A 24,041-nucleotide genomic window follows, 5' to 3' on the forward strand; every position below is an offset into this window, starting at 1 on the left:
ATGGTCCTTCTCTCTCTTCCATCACTTCATTCATTATGCCCAAGTTCAGGAGGTTTTTGCAAATCAGTAGTGGCAATCTCAACATGTCTCTCTCTAACACAAACAGATTTCAAGCCTGGATAATGTTTCAATTACTTCCCTTAAACTGTTTCGACACAGGTGAAGAAAAACACGTACCAACAGTAACACTTCAGGGAGGTAAGATCAAGCACCAAGGCTCAGCTGAAGAATTTCAGTAGTGCATCTATAGTCAGAGTGCTGGCAAAAGAATCTCCCCTACAGACTAAACCAGAACAGCAAAATTCAAAATACAGTTTAAACTTTTAAATGGAATTACATACAGAAAATTGCATTACTGCAAAATTTGTCTTTGAAACAGGATCATTATCTGAAAATCAGCATTCACAGTGAAAAGAGAAGATAGACAGTGATGATATGGCTTCAACTTCCAGCTCTGCCAGAGATTCCCTATGTGAATTTAAACAAAACCTAAATATTTTGCTGTTCTCCATTTTGGAAACCAGGAGCAGCAAAAATACCTCTTTTCTCCCTCTCCTGCCATCTGCCTTTTTTATTTATACTGTGGTGCTAAGAAGACACACAGACATGACTTAGTCAAAACACAGGTACTGTCCCTCATTTCAACAGGAGTTCCTCAAGATCCTGGTCACTCAGTTACCTCTCTTCTTAGTGTCTGCAGAGGAAATAAGCTAAAGTTTAAATAAAGGAAGGTTTTTACACTTACACTGGGAATCAAATTTCTGTTCTGTTGGCAGAAAGGCCTAGTGACCTTTCAAGAAAAGGTTTTAACCCCCCTAAATTACTACTGTTTGAAGTGATGAGTCAGATCACTGCCAAGTCATGATTTTTCAGGACAAATACATCTTCCATTTTGTCTGTCATTTATTCCAATATTACTTGTACTACCTGATATTTATCAGGTGCTTCTTATACAAGAGAAAAAGAGAAAGTGATAAAATTCCAGGCAACTGTGTGCCTGAAAACAATGAGCAAGAAGCAGCAGCTAAACACAACATACGTGTAAGTAACTTCCTGAATGACTTGGCAGCCCAGTTTGTTTATCCCAGTTCAAATACTAAGTACTACACTCATACACAAAGGCGGCAACTTGCTTTATTTTTCAGACACACTCATCTAGGATCTCATCACTTAAAAATCAACAGCCTGATGTGACCAAGTGCCAAAAATGTTAAAAATCAAATGTACTTCCACAGATGTTAAATACCATTTCAATGCAATGTATCTACAATTGTTACAAAACAACACAGAAAAGATTTCATATGGATTTAGAATGGCCACTGCACTTGTTTTCAAGTAAGTGTAGATTCCTTCCACAAGAGTAAAGCTCAACATAAACCAGTTTGCCATGGGTTCTTAAAACCACTTGAACACAATCTGTAATTTCAGATGAGCAGGATAAGTAGTCAAGCTACATTTCAGCTTATTCAATGACGCTGCCAGAAATAACAATTCCAAAGTTTTGACACAAATGCTGGTCCCTACCCTGTATGAGCACTGATGTCCTGAAAAAAAATCAATAAAAGCTAGAATAACTCTAAAAAGACCCAAAAATGATGCCTACTGATGGCAGGACAGAAATAAGAACAAGACTGTGCACACAGGTTTGTTTCTAGTTCACTGGATAATGTTTGGCACAGAGCAGTATTAGTCCAGATATCACTTGCAGAGTGACATGTATGAAAAGATAAATGTTACTGACCAAAGCACAGAATTACCACAGAATTATCTGTGGTTGAACCTTTAAGCAGGAAACAGTGGCTTGATGCAAAGCTAGGATGGATAACTGCCATCTTAACTTCTGGGAGAAAACCAGGAAAATTCCATGCCTAATAATGTCCTTTCTTAAAAACAATCCATACCTTACCACAAACAACTAGATAAATCCAGGAGAGGCTTATTGTTTTTTTAAACAGAAGAATATCAAGTAGACAACAAAAGTAGATAATTTGCTTCAATTAAGTGAATAGGAATGTACAACTCCCTGACACTATGTAAGAAAATCCACAGAAGTGATGGACTAGGTGAAAGGCACAAGTTCAGCCAGCTTCTGCTGAACAGGAATTCTGCACTTGATCCATCCTCTACAGGGAAAGGTAAAGTACCATTAAGGTCCTCCTGAAATGATTGAATCCACATTTAAATAGAAACCTCAAACTAGTCATGCACTTCTCTACAAGGTTCTTTATCAAGAAATGCCCTTTTTAATGACCCTCCTGAATACTGTGGAATTCAGCCACAGATAAAACTTCTCAGTAAACAACAACTTCACCAAGCACATAAAACAAATTTCAACAGTTAAATCTTCCTCCTTCACTGACAACCTTCCTATTTTCCTCTATTTTACTTCCTTTCTCCTCTGCAGGAGGATGTATCATTGATTGATGAGCCTCCATCATAATTAGCCTTTTCTTGTTCACAATTAGGAGTAACAAAATTTTTCCTTGGCTGAGATTAGTCTGGATTGACCATCAACTTTCATGGTGCTATGAGGAGGAATGGGTTTGATCAGTACTGAACAGGTGCTTCTTATGCTGTATTTTGTACTTCAACAACCTCTAAAATCTACTCCTTTTTTAAAAAGATTGAATAACTAGTGATTAGATTGTGAAACATTAGTAGAGTACTCACAGCAAGCAGAGAGAGCACACATTTTCCTTGCAATGCCCTTTACTTTAAAACACACATTAAAAGAAATTAAAAGAAATCTGTGCTCTGAACATGAGATTACTTGTGTTACACTTGAGTTCCAAGTACTTTGGAAGGTGCATTGGACCACCACATTCATTCCTACCTTGCTGTTGGATGCCAGAGCATTCCTAAATTGCTTAATTTCAACAACTATCATGTTCTAGATGACCTACACTTAGTGCATCTATATTAATGTATATACTGTGTTGAATAATTTGGAAAGATTTGGTTTTCTTCATGTCATTGTCATCTTCACTGCATTATCAGTCACTAGAACAGGCTCCCCAGAAAAATGGTTATGGCACCAAGCCCGTTACAGTTCAAGGAGCATCTAGACAACATTTAGTCATATGGATTAGGTTTAGGTAGTCCTGCAAGAAGCAGCAAATTGGACTTGATGATCTTTCCATGTCCCTTCTAACTGGAGATATGCTGTAATTCTATGATTTACTTTGCAGTTACAAAGAAGGTTAAATCTATGCACATGACCACTGAGCAGAAACAACGCTCTAGAGAAAAGGGTACAACACATTAGCATAAGCAATAACTGGAAAATACTACTGGCAATGTCTTTAGATCACGTCTGTTCAAGAAGAGGAGCAACTTTTTAAAGAGCAATTTTTACGTAGAGGAATGAAGTATTTCCATGCATGATCATTAGGGGAAGAAATCACCCCCAAAATACCTGTATTATATCAAATTAATTATCGATTCTCACCCAGTCAAATACATCCTTTGAAGAGCACCTGGATTGTTTTTTCCTCTCTTCGAAAGTACAAGAGCACTCAGACTCCCAGAAAAAGAAACAGAATTACAGACTACAACATACTGTTCCACAAGATTATCTTTATTTCAAAATTGTACAAAGTAAAAACATAAAGATATAATTACACTGAAATAAACCCCGCTCTTTAAGTACCTGAATACTTCAGCAATGATATAGTAATGAAAAAATACCTTTATTATTCCTCACGAGGAAATTTTATCTGATAGAGCGATACATCATGAAATCGATTGTTGTACATCTGGGAAATTTACCAATGGAGCTCTCCTCCACGGGGGTGTACACTTTGATTTGCCTCATGTGAGTGTCTCTCCCGTTTTGGTGATTTGCCAGAACAGCAATCTGGATCATAAAGGTGCGAATGGGCTTCTTGTGAGTGTCTGTGAGAGGAACATGGATCCAGCCACTGGGTTCCACTAATTCCAGTTGCTGCCAAAAACAAGACAGAGGAGCAAAACATTCAGAAACAGTTCACATACTTCATATAAATGATCACACATTAAACCCATTTAATAAAGCAGTCTCGTTAATCAGATTTTAATTACTTTTTCAAATTAATTTGAAATAACAGAGCTGAATACTCATAGCTAATTTACTGCTCATGTAAATGTATACAAATTAATTTGGTTGTCTAGAGCTCTGTTTGCTTTTGCCTTTCAGCATTCACTCCTAATTTTTTGCCCTACTCTTAAAATAAAAATCAATATAAAAGAATACAGACTTCAGTTTAACTTCAAGAAAGTGGAAGTGCAGCATTTGGACCTTCTTACTGAAGATCAATGCTCAAAGATGACAAAATATTAAATTTTAAATTTTTAAACATTTTAAATTATTTTACCTAGGCACCCTGAAGTACAATATACTAGAGTGACTTCTGTAGGCAACTAAAGCACATGAAGTTCTGGGTTTTCAGAAATTCCTTAGATTATTAGGGGGACTGGGGAAGAGGAAAAGATAAGGAGGTAACAGAGGAAGGTAAGAGAGCAAAAAAGGATAGGATACCTCAAACTTCATCTCATGTATCAAGACAGATGCCTGGCCAATTAATAATTGCTGCACAGCCATTAAATCACATTCTACTCACATCTGACTTGCCTTTTATACAACATGCCCAGTATGATATAATGATTTTTTTTCTTTTTCAGTTTTAATCCTACACAAACCAATGTCAAGGCAAGCAAAGAACAGCATTTTCTTAACTCTAAACCACATCACTGACACAACAGATCACTGAAATCAAGCTGGATGCTATGCAGAGCATAGTAACAGCTTTTGTGCAAGGTTAGCTGCCCAGCTTCAAAGCACAGCTCAAAACACACATGGAAGAGCACACAAGTAAACAGAAGTCTTGGGGAGGAAAGAAAACAAAACACAAAACAATTGTCCACTTGCAAGTGGGTTCACACAGCTAAGCAAATAAGAGTGCTGTTCTTTGCAGCTGAGATCCCCTAAGGAAGATGTATGTGCCTTGAGCAGCTCAAAATTCCCATCTTTCTCCTGAAAATCCTGCATGGCACATCCTGGCAAATGCCTTGTTTATGCTGAAGTTTTCAAAAGACCCATCTGAGAGCTACTGGTTCAGAGGTAGCAGACACCCTGAGAAAACAACCCAAGAAACAAGTATGACAGCTTGATGACTACTTCAGCTTAAAGTAGCAAACAAAAAAATCTTTCACACCTCCACCTTAAAGAAAGAACAAGAAAAAATACCCAACAAATAACCACAACCCGAAACTCTCCACCAATGCAGACTATCCAACAAATTATTTCCAAAGCATTAAATTCACTAAACCTTAGCAGCAAATCATTTCACTCTGGGAGCTAGACATTTCCACAAACACGCAGTCACTTATTTGTTGTAGCCTTGTCCCTTTCAAAAAACTTTAAAACTCTAATTTTTTTTGCATAGGAAACTTCAGGTAATGGCTGACTTTACAAAGGGATGGGAAAAAAAAGGATGTCATTGAAGCAGCTTTACAAAGGGCAAATTTATCATGGGGAGGTGGCAGTAAACAGCTTGAGCAAGGATGCTTTCCATCTTCATAGTAAACAGAGGAGGAGGATCCTCCTAACACTTTATTCAACTACTGCTAAGGTCAAGTGACTGTGATTTTGAAGCGAATTACAAGGCTATTCCTATGAGATAGATTAGTTAACATCAAGTAACTTTTAGTAAAAAAAAAAAAAAAAAAAAAAAGAAAGATAAAAGAATGGCATGTTTTTCAATGCTTTGTTTCATCCCTGTTCAAGGGAGGTGGTTATATGCTCTATTTATAGCATGTCATTTTCCAGTCCTGCTACAAAGACAATCAGTTTCTCCCCAGCTCTTTCTAGAGAGGTGGGACAAGTCATTCCTCCACCTGTAAAAGTGGCAACTGAGGCATTAGGTTAATTAAAAAAAAAGGTTCCCTAGCTCCCGATGTCAAACTTCACATACTCTGGTTTTTTCTACCTTAAGCTAAATACAGGATTTTAAAGGAGATTTAGCTCCCAATAAGTTCACTTGCAGTTCTGCATTTCTGCAAATGGATACAAGTGTCTCAAGCCAGCCACACCACAGAGTCCGAGCAGCCACCTAGGAACAGTCACTTGAGTGCCTCTTGTAGAAACACCACGACTGAGCACAGACAGCACACAATTCATCAAGCACCACTGAACTGTCTTAGCCACAAAGACTTTTCTTTCATTTCTCCAAATCTCAGCTTCCCTCACCCCACATTTTTCAATGTCCCTAAGAGATGAATACACAGCTTTTACTCATACAAACCCTGGACAAATCCTCAGGATAGGCCCCTTTCCCCGTTCCAGTCAAACAGCTGCCTCTTGGACAAAACACACAACACTTGTGATGAAGTTGGAGGCTACAGGGTATTAAGTGCAATGTCAGAGCCGGACTTCAATGTTTGAAAAAAGTGAGCTCTTGATTTCTTTGATTTCTGCCCTCTAAATAACATTCCTCTACTGACATTTGAGTCTAATCTTTTTTTTTTTTTTTTTAATTGACGCCCACATAGTTCATTTAAACCTCGATACCGACTCAGCTGCTGAGGTTTAAATGCAACAAAACCAAACCAAACATGCAGTCGAAAAGGAAGTATTGTTTTGCCAGTACGATACATGCATTTTCTGTGACCAAAGGAATGGTATAAACCAGACACACACATTCTCCCAAGTTCTTCTCCTCCACATCTGTCATGCTCTTTCAGATGAGTGAAAGAGTTTCTTTTTCCAGAGGGCCCAGGTCCATCACCAGGGAGAAGGAACAGGACATGGGAATAGGCAGAGGAGAGACAAGACACAATGCTGCCTACTCCTAGCTCGATGTCAGCACCCAGACCCAGCCATCACAACTCCTAGCAGAAGCGGGATGAAATATGCAGCTCTACTCTGCCTGGAGCATTCCCAGTGTGAACAGAATCTAAAGGAAGCTTACTGTGAAGTCTCAAGAAATTCCTATTAAGCTCATGCAAATGGCAATCTTTCAAAGCCTTGTAAACTGGTCTGGAAATTTGGGTGGATTTTTACAGGGAGGCAAAAGGCACATCCTCAACACAAAGGCTGAACTATTGCCAAATTTCAAACCCTTGCTTTAGAGCTTGGGGGCACTGGAGCATCAAAGAAGGACAGCAGAATATTCTCACACAAGCAAAACAGCATACTTTTCGCTAGCCTTATTCTTGGAACAGAACTGCTTTGGCTGAAACTTTCAAAATATTCAACCCAAAGCAGATATCTGACATGGAAAAATCTGTCTGAACTGGACTTTGGCAAAAGTCAAAGTAACCAGGAGTTAAGCCTTAAAATGGAAAGGGTCACACAACGTTAAGTACAGGTGGCACTGGCAGCTCCACCCATAATAAATACTATACTTGAAACCCATTTCAGTTGACTTTACTCAAAGTCAAGCTTGTTCTTCAAAAGCACAGACCACTGTATATACACATAGACACACACATACAGACATATTTATATTTCACCTCAACTCTACAGCATCAGTCCACTACGAGCAAATACCAGATTAAGTTTCCTCCTGTATTTTTAATCTTACGTAGATCATTAAGACTCAGTCATAATTAAATGACTTCAAAGAAAGTTTTAAAAATCAGCTTTATTACTAATCACCCAAGTGAAATTAAAATTTCAGAATTTCTTTCTGGTATGTGTTTTTTCAAGATTTTTTTTTTTTTTTTTTTTTTTAAGCAAAACGTAGGAATGAATCATTGCAAGTTCAGTATTGGTAACTCAGGACAGTTCCTGCAGCTCTAGACTAATCTTACTGTACAATATACTAAAAGCCCAGGGTTTGTGGCTTTTTTATATTTGCTTCTAATACTATAAATTTTGTGACAATTGGAAAACAAGAAGATCTTGAAAGTCAAAATAAAAGAACAAAGGGATAAAAATTGATACGGAAAAAATCACTCACTTGTCCTTGCTGCTGTTATACTCTAGCTCTTCTGCTTTCTCTCCGTTGCTTTCTTATTTTTCCTGTCCTCTGCGTGCTACAGCTTTACCTATGGACATACACTTCCAACTTCAGGAATCCACATTATTCGGAAAGCCAAAGGAAAATTAATGTTCTCAATGGAATTCTCCTCCCCAGCCTATTTAACAGCCCTTTTTCTTCACTTTATTGTACAGTCCAGAGGTCCTACAGAATTCCATACATATTTGGCAAGGCTACTATTGCAACTAATGTGAGTCCTACCATAGAAGATGCAAACCACACAACAAAATACAAATTAAAAAAATAAAAAAAGACCAAGGCAACTTGAGGATACGCTTCAGAAAGATGACTGAACACAAGACGAGAGCTTTTAGGAGGAAGCTGCTTCTACAATCACTAGCCTCTTTATAGGCTAGGAAGTTATTTACCCAAAGAATATTTTTCTAGTGTATTAATCCTACCTAAATTGAATATTGACCTCTTTTCCATACTCAGTGATATTTTGTTTACATTCTGTGGTGTCTCCAAATGGCATATAACTCTAGTACTAGCACTACTACTAGTACTTCTACTAGTACTGCTACTTCTACTAGGATTACAAATGCAACCCAACTTTTTGGCTATATTTACTAATGCTTTCAAGGCTAATGTCCTTGAAATAAGACATGACTTTTCCTGCCCTTTAAAGGCAACTTTTGTGAAGATATAGAGAGGAAAAACCTCACTGTAAGTAGTTTCACATTCAGTGTAATTACAAACACATCCCAGATGTATGCTAGACAGGGCTCCCAGCTCAGGGAAATAGATATATTTAGGAAGAAAAAGCAGCTCATTTTTTTTCCTCTGGGAAGCACGCGCAGAAGAGGACCTATGTACTGACAGAAAGCTGAGAATTCTTGCTGCCACCACAGATTCAGCGTAAAACACGATTCTGAGATGTTTGTACCTCATCAAATTTTCGTTTCACCAACTTTACTACTAGACTGAAATGGCTGTGAAATCAAACAGCATTTGATTTTACTCCTACTTTTCTCATAAAAAAGTTAAAGCTGCTTTTTGTTTTAGTGACTCAGCCAACTATGAAATTAAAAGTAGTGGCTAGACTCTTCTTCACACATATAATTTTGTCTCTCTATGTGCTTAGCTAGTTCTTACAATACAGTTTTTATTAAAACCTAAGCTTTTCAAAGCAGGTGTTCTCAATAAATACTGTATTCTTCCAAGCAGCAGATTATAAAGCTAAGTTTCAGGGAAAAGTAATGCTATATTCAGAAATTAAATATTTATCAATACACAAACTTTCCCATGTAGGAAAATGATTCTTCTTGTTTAGCCATTGTTTTTTTACATCTATCCAAATATGTTTTCACAACAACTGGCAAGGAGAAAGAAGGCTGGCTCAAGTTCCAAAATTTTGTTTCCATAACTGCCATGTGCTACCATTTAGTTACCAGGACTAAGAATCTGTGTGCCTCTGCATAATTCCAAGTACTGGAACTGTCAACACATGAAGTAGCAGAGCTTGGGCTTCAGCCATCACTTCACTTAGGAAGGAAGAGAACCAGTTAATAGCAGTGATGCACCAGTTCCAGCAGAAAAAATGAAGCATGTCCAAAAGAAACTTGGCGAGTTCCAAGTGAGCCAAAGGAGGGACACCACATTAGCAGCTTAACAGGGAACACAGCAACAGGCTCAAAGGACCCACTGTGAAGAGCACACTTGTGTGCTCGGATGAAGCAACGACCACCTAAGGAGGTGCCTCTGTGGTCTTAATCAGCCACCTCCTTAAACGGTCCAGAAATCTCATTTCAGTCCATTAGGCAAGAGAAGTTTTCCATTCTTTTAAACAACAGTTCCTGAAGGGTCTAAAGGAGCACAGTCCATCCCAGGAAGAGTCAGCTGTGGATCTGGGTAGACAGTTGCAGAATAAGCTACATTAGAGTGAAACCTGCAAACATTAGAACTTCCTATCTTTTAGTATCCTATAAATTCATTGTTCAAATAAAGTGGAAAAAAATAAACTTTGGGAAGACTGGAAAGGTTGAAAAAAGGTCCAAAAGATCTTTGCAAGAAGTCTTGGATCTTTTGGACCTTTCAAGAAGTTTTATAAACCTTCCTTCAGACTATTCTGCTCCAGATGAGAACACTAAAAATTAATCAGTGCCCACGTGTGTTAGAAAGTTGTATGCAATTAAAATAAAGACAACTAAACATGCAAAGCAAATTATAACGAATATGTAGAAAAAGAAGAAAAGCAAATCCTTGGTGGGTCAAGGATTAGTATTCACACTGCTCAAATACAGATTCTTATACTGCCTTTCCAAATTTCCTGTTTGGACTACTTGAGCAGCAAAAATAGGTTGGACAACGTCAGTGGGTTGTGTCCCACTGCTGCTTTTTGAAGGGAGAAGACAATGCCAATTGAGCCATGTATGATGCAACCTAAATTTCATTTGGCAGAATGACTCAACAGCCAACTCATGAAATAGTCTCAGCTGACTGGTCCATTTTGATATTCTTTAGAATTGGGTGTCCTGATTATCATTTCCCCATAGGGTTAAAAAGGAACCCTTTTATTTGATTCTGCTGAAAACCAAGGCAATACCTTCTAAGATGCACATAGTTGATTCAGGCAGAATTTCAATATTACAACAGGAATGAAGTTACAAAGTGTTGAAATTCAATCCATGGAATGGTGAACAGGGAAAGGCAGCTTTAGGAATGCCCTCACAGTCTGTCTTTGAAATCTGCTGAAGTCAGATGAAGAACACGTGAGAGGACAATAGTTAAGTCTAGGACATGAGGGGGAGCCCCTGATGAGTAAGGGCGCACACAAGCCTACTCTCAAATGGAGGAAATGGGCTACAGTGGCACACACTGTGGAACACCAAGAGCTTTAGGACATGGATTCACGGGAGACACAGCTCTTTCAAAAGCACCAAGTGATGAAGAATCCCACATAAGGATGCCTGCAAAAGGGTCAAGGCTGTGATGAACTGCCCACATACAAAACTCCTGACAGGTGAAGTCATGGATGGTCTGGACATGTGTGGAGGGGCCCCTGTCCGTGGTACTTAACCACCACCCTGCCCATCACACTCCCACCTCTGCATCTGCTCACAGCACTTGCACAGTCAGGTACATCCAGCCTGACAGACAAAATAAATAACCTGCCAAATGCTCAACCTCTGTGAAACTGTCAGCCAGAACTGTCTGACTCAACTGCAATTTCACAAAATACTGTCTGCTTAACTCTGGGTGGCAGGGAAAAAAAGCAAAAGGAAAGGAAAAAAAATTGACAACAGTCTTTGAATACTTCATTCTCTAGAATGTGGCTGAAAACAGCTCTTCATTCTAGAAAATTTACCTGCAGAAACCATCAGGAATTTGTCACAGACTGTTTACTAGGAATGTCTCTCTGGAAGAAGGAAACACTGTTTTCCTATTTGCTGTGCCATATGCACTTTTTTTTTTAGTATATTCTGTGAAGAACAACGCATAAGCAGCTCAACATTTATTACAAAAATGCATACCTCAACATATATATATTGCTTCAGAGAAGGACAAAAATGTTGAACAGTCTTGGACAGTTTGCTTTTCAGTCCTACATTTTTGAAGTCCTATTGTTAAGTGATGTAATTTTAACTTTCACATAATACTTTATGCTGGACACATCCATAAATTAAAACTCATTAGAGAAGGATTGCTATGCTGTGTATGCTTTAAGTGGCAACCATCCTAGCCACTGGAACTTCGGAAAAAAAAAAAAGAAACCTTCTCCCTGTCCCTTTGAAAAGCAGAAAGATCCAACCAGCAAACACAGAATGACAATGCAGTCTAGAATGGAGTTTCATATGTGCAAGTATGGAATTAAGCCTAAAACTCCAAAGCAAACCTTCTACCCACACCAGGAAGCTATCTAAGTTTAGTTCGGTATTAGCTAAAAGAGATTTCATCTTAACAGGAATCTGCTGCTCCAGGAGGAATACTGCCTCCAACTGAAATCAGCCATAACAGCTGTGAAATTTTGGACCCCTGGTTTAAAGAAAAATGGGTTTCATAACTCTTTTAAGAAGTAGTCAGGAGTGAAGGCAAATTACACCCTAAGTGCAGTAGTATTCTCCTGCAGGGACCTAATCTCACGCCACAGCTGCCACAATCCACAGGAATGCCATACCTTTGCAATGGCACTGCGACTCTGAGAAGATTCCTGGTATCAGGGGAAATCCTTCACGCCTACAGGGACTTGGCTCCAGTGTGAACCTGTTACTTCCCCTGAGCTTGGTAGACAGCACACTGAAGATGAAAAAGCTACAAAAAAATTCTTGAGCTTATACCCTGGAGTGGTGACCTGGCTGACAGTATCAAAAAACAGGAAATGCAGCCCAAAAGAAGATTTCTGCCTCACTTTGCCTATTTCCGGTACCTAAGGTGGGTCAGGTTTTAGTTGCAGACATAGTGGAACAGACTGCATCTGGACAGTCTGGCCTTAAGAATGAATGGTAGAAAATCCATGGTTCGCTGCAAGTCTTTTCAAAATTCCAGCATTCAGAAAGAAGAATGAAGGGCTTTTTAATTTTTTGGTTTTTGTTTTTTAATACCACAGCACTTTACTACACAAATTATCAATAGCTTAGAGTATTGTAGACAAAGATGTGAGAAAAGAAACAGCACATTTTAAAAACCAAAAACCAACAAAAAAATTACTACAAAATATATAGCCAGCACGGCACATTTAGAAAGAAGCACAAACCTCATTTAGTGAAAACAAATGTTTCACACCTTTAGGGAAGCATTTCAAATTGAAGTTTACCTTGCTGCAATGTTTCCTCCTTTTATGGACAAGGAAGTAACTAAAGAGGAGACCCCATGTACACAAGGTAACTGTCTAGGGATACTTCTAAGAAGGAATCAGTCATATGCTGACCAACTGATACAAGTAACTTTTGGAGGGCTTTTGAAAACCCTCAGTAACTTTTACCTGATCAGAAGCTTAGGAAAAAAACCCACAACTGTCAAACATCCCATGTTCACTCAAATAGTACCACCGGAGTTCAAAAGTTTTTAGTCATAACACAAAATACAAAATACAAAATAGTGACAGAAGTATCAACACCCGCCCCCCACCCCCCCCCAAATCTGGTTAAGTATATGGACTAAGGTTTTCATAACAATGGAAATAGGACACAGGGTTCTTTAAAAATACTTAAGGCAATACATCACTAGCACTTTTATTTAAGTTTGTATCTTAGTCATAAATTTGAATTCTCACCCCTCAAGCACTGAAAAGCCCCAAGATTTCCCTGTACTGAGATATCAAAATCTTAGCCTTCCCTTTAGAGCAGCACCCCCCCAAAGTAAAGAAAGACATCATCTCCTACAACTTCCAGGTGCTCTCAGGGAAGAGAGTAGAACTTTAACTACCTACTGAAGAGAGGCAGGGGAAACCAGCAATGAAAGAGCAGACAGCTACACAAAGAGAGCAGAAACAGATTGAAGTGGTCTAGTGGAACGTTCTGCTGCAAAGAAATCTGAACGTATATTTAAAAAACCACTCTGAAGCTCAGGTGAATTTGCATTACAAATGGAACTGCTGACTGGAAAAATGGGACAAAGCAGCTGCCTTTTATGAAAGGTAACAGAACAGGCTGAACTTGCTGATCTTAGAGGTCTTTTCCAACTTAAATGATTCTATGGTTAACACCACAGAATCTTCCAAGAAAGGGAGTATACACAGAATTTTCTATGAGCGAGAAACAAGTGCTTTGAACAATGGCCTTATACAAAGAACCTTAAGGCAAATAGAATGAACACATTAAAACCTAGAAGATAGCAAAGCATAAAGGGAGAAGTCCTACGAATTTTTTTTCAAACTAGAGCTGCTGGGTACAAGCAGGAACAATATAAATTTATTCTATGGGCGCACTGCACAAATTGATTGTAAATGGAAGTTAAGGTTGGAAAACATTTCTGGGAAATAACTAATTTTACAAAGGGGCAGAAGTTTGCAAATTCAGTGAAAACTGTATTGCAGATGTCTGCAGTTCCCATTTCTCCTAACATACATAATGGAATGATACTATGTTTGTGTGAAAGCAAAAAAAAAAAAAAAAAAAAAAAAATCACCCAGGTCATAATTTACCTTCAAAATTGTTTAGCCATATCCAGGAAATATGTCTAGACATAGCTACAGTTAAATTATACAAAGAAAGAATTTGGGGGAAAGAAAAAAAAAAAAGGAATATTAAAGATTTAAGTGTCTGAAAACTGGCAGCATGGAGTTAATTCTCTATCAAACCACCTCAAATAACTTAGTGACAATAACCTTGTGACCACATTTCATGCCATGCACTTTGCATCCCAGAGAATGCAGAAAATTAATATGAGAAATGAACAAGGGTAACAAAAAAGGGAATATCACGATATTTAAAAATGGTCCACAGGAGTAGTAGCAGCCAGCTGCTAGCTCTAAAGCACTTTTTACAGGTGAGGAGAAGAAACTACATCAAAACAAACAAAAAAACCCCTCACTGCCCTCGCTGAGAAGGGCTATTACTACACATTGAAGAGAACTAGATTTCTGATCCTCTACCAGAAGACAGGCCCACAAAACTGCACGACTCTAACTTTTTGCCTGTTACACAAGACTGGTTCCTGACTGACTTTGTCAGGAAAAGACTGGAACAAATTATACCTGAGATCTACCAAATTAAAAAAAAACTCTACTCATTCTTTACCAGCAAGAGGACAAGTTGTTGCTTCAAGACATGAAAAGCATTGGGGTTAAGGGAAAGCATTTCTCCTGGTTTCACAGGAGTGGCATGTTTCTGAGAATTACAGAGGGTTGCCCCTCCCAAAAATCAAGGAATTTAAAGACCCCAAACCTCTGTAAATAATCCTCAAATGCTGCAGAAGTACAGTATGCAAACATTTCTGTGTCAGGATAAGGAGTCCGTGGATGCTTGGTAAAGGCAAGTGGGGCAAAACCTGCTAAATTTCAAGATTACTCAAGTGCGTTGTAGCACACAATAAACAAATGCAGAGTAGCATTTCACAGGATCCAGACAGTAATGCTCAGCTCAAGGAATATTTACTCATTGGAAACAAATGCAAAAGACTGCTGTGAAAACTATTTGTGCAGTGGAGAGTGTCATCTCAGAAAGATCCCAAATTCATAAACATGTCTCACTGGAGATATATTTTCATATGAACGAACATTAAATGAGAAGAAATATATCTGTCAGAGGTTCAGCTGGATACTTTTATGTGAGCCAGAATATACTTCCATAAATTTGAAAAGCTGGAATCATAACTGTTGCCCAATGGAAGCATTTAATTTTACATCCAAACAGAATTTCTTTAATGTACTGGAACAAATGCAGTAGTTTTTACCTTTTGCTTGTGTTTTCTTACAAATCAATAAGAAAGTGTGTCTGAAAAAAAAACCACAAGGCTTTTTCTACTGTTTTATGTGGAGCTCAGAATCTAGACTCTGCTTCTTTCAATCTAGATGAATTTTATTTCTTGACTTCTTTCTGGGAGTCAAAGGTCCCTCAAGTCACCATTCACTCAAAAAAATGTAGTTTAAACAGGTATTCAATGGTGCTATACACTGTTGGGCTAATGCCTCCCTTGCTGCATCTCTGCTACAAACAGCATCTGGAATAGCCTTAGTGATACATCCTACAGACCAAGACCATGAGCTCTTCACCACGAAACCTATAAGAATCAAAATAAAATTACATCCTATGTATGCTCCTGAAAAATGAGGGGGCAGTGGAAAACAAAGCATGAGAATGAGATAATTGAAAACTTGTTTACCAGCAGGCTTGCTATTTACCAAGTCTAGAGCTACTGTGGGGTGTCATCTTACTGCTTAGCAAAGTGCAGTCAACAACAAGCAGATGGAATTGGATTGCAAATCTATGTGACTTACTGTATATCTACAAGTCCTGTGGCTACATATGCTCCTCTGCCTTATTTATTTCTGCTATGCAAGTAAATCTAACTCCTCATGACAGTATAAAGAAATAGAAGAAAGTCCACAATAGAAAATCCTACCCCAGCAGTGCCAGATTTACCAAAAGCTGATTTATGAAAACCTCTGTTACACATGGGGACCAGCATAAACAGCAGAGACCTGGTCAAGGAGAGGGAAGCCTACTTCAAAATTTTACTACACCATTTCTCCTGATACTGAATTGCAACTCTTTTTGAAAGACTGAAAAAACAAAATGTGATTTGATTTTTACCTTATTAATTATGTTCAACAACATCATCTTACTAAGAAGTAACAAATTAATCTCAACTAAGAGAAACAAATTAGGATTTTCTGCATTTACTAGTAGAAATAATCCAAAACATCCTTCATACCTACAGTTGATTTTCTTCTCTGACAGATGCAGAGGGGGAAAAATAATAATTAAAAAAGAAGTATTAGGGGCTTAGCCACATGATTCACTCGAAAACTGTGACTGAGAACAGAATTCATAAAAAGCTTTAATAAAAACTGATCTGTTAACATTCCTTTAACATGAAATGTTAACAAATATAACAGTGTCCTAAAACACTCCCGAATTCATTCTGAAATAAAATAGGACTGTTAGATAAACCTGCTTTAGGAACTGGATGAAGGCAGCTAGGGAGCACAGGCCCTCAAGCCAGACACATATGCTACATTATTATTCTCACTCCATCCTCTCCTGTGTGCTTGCACAGAAAATGGAAAAAGCCTGGGAAAGGTTTTTCCGATTTAAACACATGATCTTGGTTATCTTATGACAGATTAAGACAGAGAACAGCCCTCAGAAAGAAAAAAAAATTATACTTCATATCTATAGAAGCATTTCCATGCATTACTTGAGATAAGGAACAGGATAACACCACATTCAATCCCTTCCCACCCAATAAAACTTAGCAAAGGATTGAATTTAGACCCTGGGTAGCAGCGTTCTCATCAAAGCCAGACGCAGACACGGGATCTCTGACCAACATAACATTTCAGTAATCACGGGAGCAAGACCTCCCTCTGGGAACAACTGCCACGGTGGTAGCTCTGAAGCAACTGAGTCTCTGGCTCCAGAACACTGGATTTGTTCTAGATCTCTACCACCTGCCAGGTAGCATTTTCTTCTGAACACTGAGGATTGCTTTGATTTACCACATCAACAGAATTCCTTTCTAGAACTACTTTCCTAGTGACAATGTGAATAATCTCAGCTTGCCACTAGAATGTTAGGCTTCAGAAGTCTTTTTAAAAAAAGGCTGATTGTAATTATAAAATCCCCCCACGTACCTACATGAAATGCACTTGTTCCTTTATCTCTACCTGAATTTATGGAAATTTTTGGTTGTTGTGTTTTGGCACTGACTTGACAAAGCATGACACATCCAGTGCATTTAATGGATTTGCTTTGGGGTTTTTTTAATCCTAATTAATAGCAGCACCTGATAACTTTGCCACAAGGCAGTATGTACTACAAATATCCAAGTGTGACTGCGTTTGTACGGATGCAAACAAAGGTATTAACACATGGAAGCCACACATACAGAGAATAATAAGTGGTGGGCAAATTGGCTCCTAATATCTTCTAAATTGGGGCTACTTTTCTCCACCCCACTGCCAAACTGTTGGTTTAGCAAAGGGTGGTGAACCAAGTCACAGGAGGTTTCCAGCTCCTGGTTCTTATAAGTTGTTCAAGTGAAACAGAAAATGAGATGTGCTGTGCCAGCTGACCAGCAACAGTTGAGACGACAACATAAAACTTTCTTAGGTATCCAGGAAAATTCCCACTCCTTTCATATCTTTTCTTAGGCTTAAACCAAATTAAATGTTGACTGCTGGCTTTACTCTTTGGAGGATTTTAATACTATGCTAGTAGCAGCATCCAGAGGGATCAGAATCAGTCTTGGATTTGAACTTGCTGCATGTATTTAGCAGTTCGTAAAAGTCTGAAAATATCTAGTGCTCCCTCCAAGGATTACTCCACAGTTAAGTCTATGAAGGCAATCAGGTAAATCAAAGATGATCGTTTATAATTCACTGACTTTATCCTCCCAATCCTATTTCACAGTGTAGAAAAAAGCAGCTTAAAGGCAAGAAGTTTCCCAATGGTGAGCAACCTCTCCAGAAAGAGGAAAGCAGGAGTGAGTGAGCAGCATCTTCCTGTCAGCTTTGACACAACTGTTTTACATCCTTCAAGCAAAAGACAGTGGTGTGACTCCCACAATGTTTTCACATTTGGAATCCAAAACCAGAGGAGATAATTTTGGATTATTCAGGCCTGGGAAACTTACAGAATGGGAAAGAGCATGACTATAGAACGTGGTAGGGTAGAAAAAGAGAAAAATGAGATAGAAAAATAGCTTTTTATTAACGATTTCCATGCAGTATGCAGGGCCCTTTACTACAGAAAAATAAAATTTCCCTTCCAAATACAGGTCTGCTGCACTTTTCCAAGATCTCCTTCCTAACATGCCACCTTCTTGAGATGAAAGAAGTATCCCTTGTTCCAGACAGTTTCTTCAATGATACCTATCTCCTTGCTCTGCTAAATAACTGCAAGGTCAGGTGTCTAGAGTCCACTTCCCCAAAAGTCAATAAATGATACAGCCAGCCAACAAAGACCTTCATTTTCCCTAGGTCAAACCCCGAAGCCTTATGTGACCAGCAGCTCCTTCAAACACCCAAGTAAAAAGCTGTATTAAACAGTTTGTCTAGCAGGGTCTCCCATCCTTCTGCCCAAGTGCAAGACAGATCAAACACAAGAGATAAAGTAGATGTCGCAACATGCTCCAGCTTGCAAGTGCACAGGATCACATGTTTTGTAAACCACAGTTCAAGTGAATTCTGATCAGCTGAGGGGTTTCACCTGACTGAGCACCATGAAGATGTTCTAGAAGAGCATCACACTGACACCCACCATAAGCTGTAATGCTGGAGGCACTTGGATGTTTTAAAATGTCAGCTAGACACCACACTTGCATTAAAAAAGATGGGGGAAGGAAGGGGTTAAATACTGAAGTAGGGAAACTAAGTATGTGAGTGTCTTCTGTCATGCTGTCACCTCCCCCTCCATCCACCCACCTTATTCCTCACTCCCATGTTCAGTCTTTGAGAGAATGCTTAAACAAAGTGCACCGAGTTCTTTCTTGCTACAGTTTTTAGGTTGCCAAATCCCTGCTTGCTTCTCTTACTTCTGAAACATTAATGATTATCTGCAAGAAGTATCTAGTGAGCCTACACTGGTAAACTGTAATTAGAAATCCCTACAAACTTTGAAAAACCATTGACCAACAAGTACCCCAGTACACTCTCCAAACACAGAACCTTTATTCCAACAGGAACTTCCAGTAAAAAATGATGTGTGAACAGCAGACACTGATGTTCACACAAGCTTACTGCATACAACCCAGCAGGCGATTTTTCTGGGTTTTTTGGATTATGCCCCGGAGGTGCTGGCACAATGGAATTTCAATACCATAACTGCTTATTTCTCTGTGTGCCAGCCTCTGAAATAACAGGTAAAATGGAAAAAAAAAATACACATAAAACAAACATTTTCTTTTTCAAAATTACAGGAATCACGAAATGAAATGTTTTTAATTCTCTAGTTCAAACGATGTAATTTATAACCATGACACAAACAGGGAAGAAGCACAAAAGAAGGGAAAATACAGAAATAACATAACGTTCCCAAGGTTCAGTTTACAAGGACCTCACACAAAGTTTTTTTTTTGCAACTCTTACTAGAAACAGTATTATTTGCTAAAAATGCAGTAGCTGCCAAAAGCTATGATCCATCTAAAGCAAACATGTTTAAGATGGAAATAGAGTGTTAATGCTGAAGAAAGACAGAATTGAGTATACAAGTTTTCTTTTTAAAGTGTGGAAGCAACTGCAGTACAGAGTTAAGTTTGTTTTTCATCTTTCTGAGCAAAAATTGATTGCATTTGCAGATAAGCACCCAAATTAGAGAGAAGTGCATTAAGACAATAACAGAAGTAATCAAATTTCAAACTTTCTAATTAAACCTCTTTTTCCTGCAGAAGGTTATTGGGAATTCAACACTAGCCTTGGTTCACATGATAGAACAATGGGAAAATTTTCCGAATGGTTGAACGCTAACCCTGACAAGTGTGGAGAGCCAACTACAATACATTATATGGTAGCATAACCTGCCACCCACGTTGCTGAGAGAACAGCTTTCAAACACATGCACCGAGCTGTAAAACCACAAAATCCCTTATTACACATTGTCCCTTACTTAAGGTGAAATACACTATTCCCCCCCGCCTCCTTTTACAAATCTTGGTGGGTTTTTTTTTAAACCTTCATCTCTGAAGTTTATTTAGCAGCTAACTAGACCATTTTTCAGACTTTATTTTCCAAATGCCATTTTTCCTGTTTTGTTTTCTAGCCAAAATAAAATCATGTTTTTATAGTACACAGTGAAGCCTGTTGTGTCTTTCACCATTGCTTTTTTTTTTAATACTACTTCCACCTGTGTGATATTATCCAAACTTTTAAAAGGAAATGTCTGATATATGACTAATTCACTTGTGAAGACTTATTTCTGGAGTGAAATATTTTCCTTTTTTTAATGGGAAGATACATGACTCATCATTGGGTAAAGTAAAAAAATGGTTCCACCAGGCTTTTGATTGGAAGACCAGATATTCTGATATTTACTGCAATTCTTTTCCACAGTTATGCAATCCGAGTATGTTCGAAAAGATAAACTGCCACAGCCTGTGTGGTTATAGACACTGGCATTCATAGAAGTCAACCATTGCTGCAGAATGACAAACACACTCCACCCTCATTACAACATGCTGCGGTTACCAGCCAAACACCTTTGCCTTTTCTGAAAAGGCTATGTTATAATAAAAGCAGACCAGCAAAACAAATCATACAGAGACGGTAAAAGCGGTAACAACCGGTAGAAAACATAACTCTGAATATGGAAAGTGAACTACTTAATGACTTGAGGAATGCATATAGCCTCACGCTGCAAAAAGGAGCCCACTGAAAACTGCTGGTACATACAACTTTCTTGGTTAATGATTCCCCCCTCCTGCCCCCTCCCACTGCACATGTCTGCTGCCTGAATCATTGCATTCCAAGATAGTTAGAGGATATACACAGTTTCTTCAGGGGTTTTCAGTTGCAACTTTGCTGGCAATAGGAATTTTATTTGCAAGTGTTTCTTCTACTGACAAGGTCAATTAGTCCAAGGAACGATTGGTTGTTCTGTCTGATAGCTCTGTGTATTTATTCAAGCAAGCACTTTTATAACCCACAATTGAATGCAGACAGTTACCCTTGTAAACACGACTGTCCGCTGGGATTTTCGCTACATTTTGAGCATGTAAAAGAAAAACATGCTTTTCTTCCCTCATCCTGATAGCACATAAGTTTGATTACAACTTGGAAATTTCAGGGCGTGAAGGGCATGGGGGCTACTGTTTTAAATAGATACGATCTACTGTACATCAATATACATATTTGGACCAATTCCTAGAAGCTAAAGAACACAGAAATTTGACTGATCACTCTAAGAGCTCTAAAAATTTGATAATGCTATCAAAGGGAGACAGCTCAGCATCTCTGCTCTCTCCAGGGATTAAAAAGAAAAAGCCATGGTTTAAAACAAACAAAGCTATATGTAGCACTAAGGGCTATCGGCTACATAAAATGCTTTCACAAAAGCCAGAAGCACAATGTGCGTGTGTATGTAAATCAGCTGCAGAAGTTGGTAGAGTTAAAAATAAAATTAGGAAAAAAAGAAGACTATTCCACAGCTCTAGCTAGAATTTTTGTACATAAGCAGCACGGCCATGGCACTGGCAAAATGTGCAAAGAGGAAAAACGACAGACCCTACTCTCACAGAATTTTTATTGACACATACATGTGCTCCCTTCACCATACAGGTGCTCCATTCCCTTCATAATGATATCTTTTTGTGGAGAAGAGGTCCCTCATTTATATTAATTAGGAATGGTAAAGGAGCTGGTCTATTGGTACACTGATCTCCAACTGAAGATTGAAGTCTTCCTTGAACAAATCTTTCAGGGATATAGAGAAGACAAAAAGCTACCAAGGAAAACCAGCAGTTTTTCCCCTAACTGAAATGATTACTGCTCTACAACAGTAGTATTATCCTACATACTCCAAAAGAGTGCTAGAGAATATGCTCACCTGAATTCGCAGTTGGTTTTCAATATAAAAAGTTCAAGCATCTGGCTCCTTCCTCTCACACACAGAGCACTATGTGCAACCTGCTCATGTCCCCCAGAGAATTTAAAGTATTCTAATTAGAATACAATAGTGAAAGTTTGCTTTAAAGCCAATGAAAAATTCCCGTTTCATGCTGGACGACAGTTTATCTGCACTGATAACATACAGTTTTAAAAATCTGAATTTTTAAGCCCCTAGTACCAGAAGGATTTTTACAGAAGTAAAATATTTAACAAGGATTTGGGGGAAATCTTTTGAAATCCTCCTACTAGAACTTCATGCACAGAAAAGAGATGAAACAAGGTAATCAAACACTTGCTGAAGGAAGAGAAGGTGGTGGTGTGACCCAACAGTGGCCTTCCAGTACCTAAGAGAACCTACAAGAAAGAGGAACAGAGACATTCCACTAGGGCGTGTAACGATAGGACAAGGGGGAACGGCATTAAACTAAGGTTTAGATTAGATATCAGCAAGAAATGCTTTACTGTGAGGGTGGTGATTTTCCAATTTATTTTCCATGGCGGAACTTAAATGAATAATCATGAAAAAGGTTGTAAGTGCAAGAGAGGCTGTCACAGATACGCAACCCTCAGTGCTTCCACGCACTCCTAGGCTCTCTGTATTTGAGTTCCCTCGAGGAAAGCCCTGTGCTTCATCAACTTGCTGCCTTTCCATGGAGCTCTTGCCACACTGTTTCACATGGCTTTTCCTCTGCTTCAGAAAGTCAAGTCAGACTGACAGAACTAAAAATACAGGGCCTCTTTAAGGTACCCTTGCCTAATTGAGCCCTTCTGTGGCAAGAAAAGGTTGCTTCATAGATTTGTTTTTGAATGCTCAGGTACGAAAGAAAAAATATATCTTACATGCAACATGTACCGTGCCATAAAAACCATGCTTCATTTTCTTCTACAGAAAAGATGCTTATTTCTCTTAAAATACTATTTCATAGCAAGGTAAGATTAAAATGCTTAACAGTTTTATAGTGTGTGGGCCAAAATAATTTTTCACTGTTCTACTAGCTCTAATGTGGACCTCCCTATCTGTACACACACCTCATATGCATAAAAGGCTATTTCAATAACTGCATTTTTCACAACTGCACAGCAAACTCTGCTCTGATGTCTTACTACTACAGTATCAAAGGGCAGGAAAATTGTATTCCTGTTCATAATTTCCACAGTTTGAAGCATATATTAGTTATTTCCACAAGCACATGAATGATGAAAAGGTCATATCACCTACGGTGATGATGATATTGGCAGGGAGCGCTGATGTTACATCATTTAATTTGCCTTCTTTTTGTAAAGATGAGTTCATGTGAACATCCCAGTTGGGGATTCACAAAATAGCCTCTGCTGGAAGGTGGAAATTTGTACGGAGTATAAATGGAAATAATCCTGCTTCTGAAATTTGATCCCTACCCTTGACATCAAACACAAGGCTGAATAACTAACCAATAACAGTGGAGCATTCTACTCCCCTGCTTTGCAGATTTCCAGCACCAGTAAATTTCCATGAAAGGAACAGGTCCTGTGTGCATCTTGATGAAACAAATCCATACTCAGCCAGCAGCAACAGCAAGACAACAATCAAAATGAACAACCAGTGTGACGATCACATCTATGGAGCATCCTAGAGACAGACAGGAAAGACTAGAGATTGAAATTCTATAAAACTAAAGTTTACTCAGGCTTTTCTTAGCATGAAGAATAGCTTGCAGAAAGTAGACTATTTTTAATTGACATTCTAAATCCAAGGAATATTAATGGTCAGAAATGCCTCTTTTCTTGAATGGAAGAAAGAACACAGAGGAATGGTTTGTAACCAAAATACCTGAAGC

At 38.5% G+C, this 24,041-nt stretch overlaps 1 protein-coding gene across 6 annotated transcripts in view; it reads right to left on the reverse strand.

Moving 5' to 3' along the window:
- Positions 1-3,556: 3,556 nt before the first annotated feature.
- ANAPC10 (anaphase promoting complex subunit 10) overlaps positions 3,557-24,041 on the reverse strand; it is a 32,924-nt gene continuing 12,439 nt past the window's right edge. For all 6 annotated transcript variants that reach the window (XM_040065016.1, XM_040065012.2, XM_040065011.2 and 3 more), the window contains exon 5: positions 3,557-3,943. In XM_040065016.1, coding sequence (XP_039920950.1) covers positions 3,713-3,943 — 231 coding nt within the window. In that variant the 3' untranslated portion in view covers positions 3,557-3,712. The remainder of the gene's footprint in view (positions 3,944-24,041) is intronic.

The sequence above is a fragment of the Hirundo rustica genome, chromosome 5, assembly GCF_015227805.2.
Source record: "Hirundo rustica isolate bHirRus1 chromosome 5, bHirRus1.pri.v3, whole genome shotgun sequence".
In the NCBI taxonomy this organism is placed as follows: domain Eukaryota; kingdom Metazoa; phylum Chordata; class Aves; order Passeriformes; family Hirundinidae; genus Hirundo; species Hirundo rustica.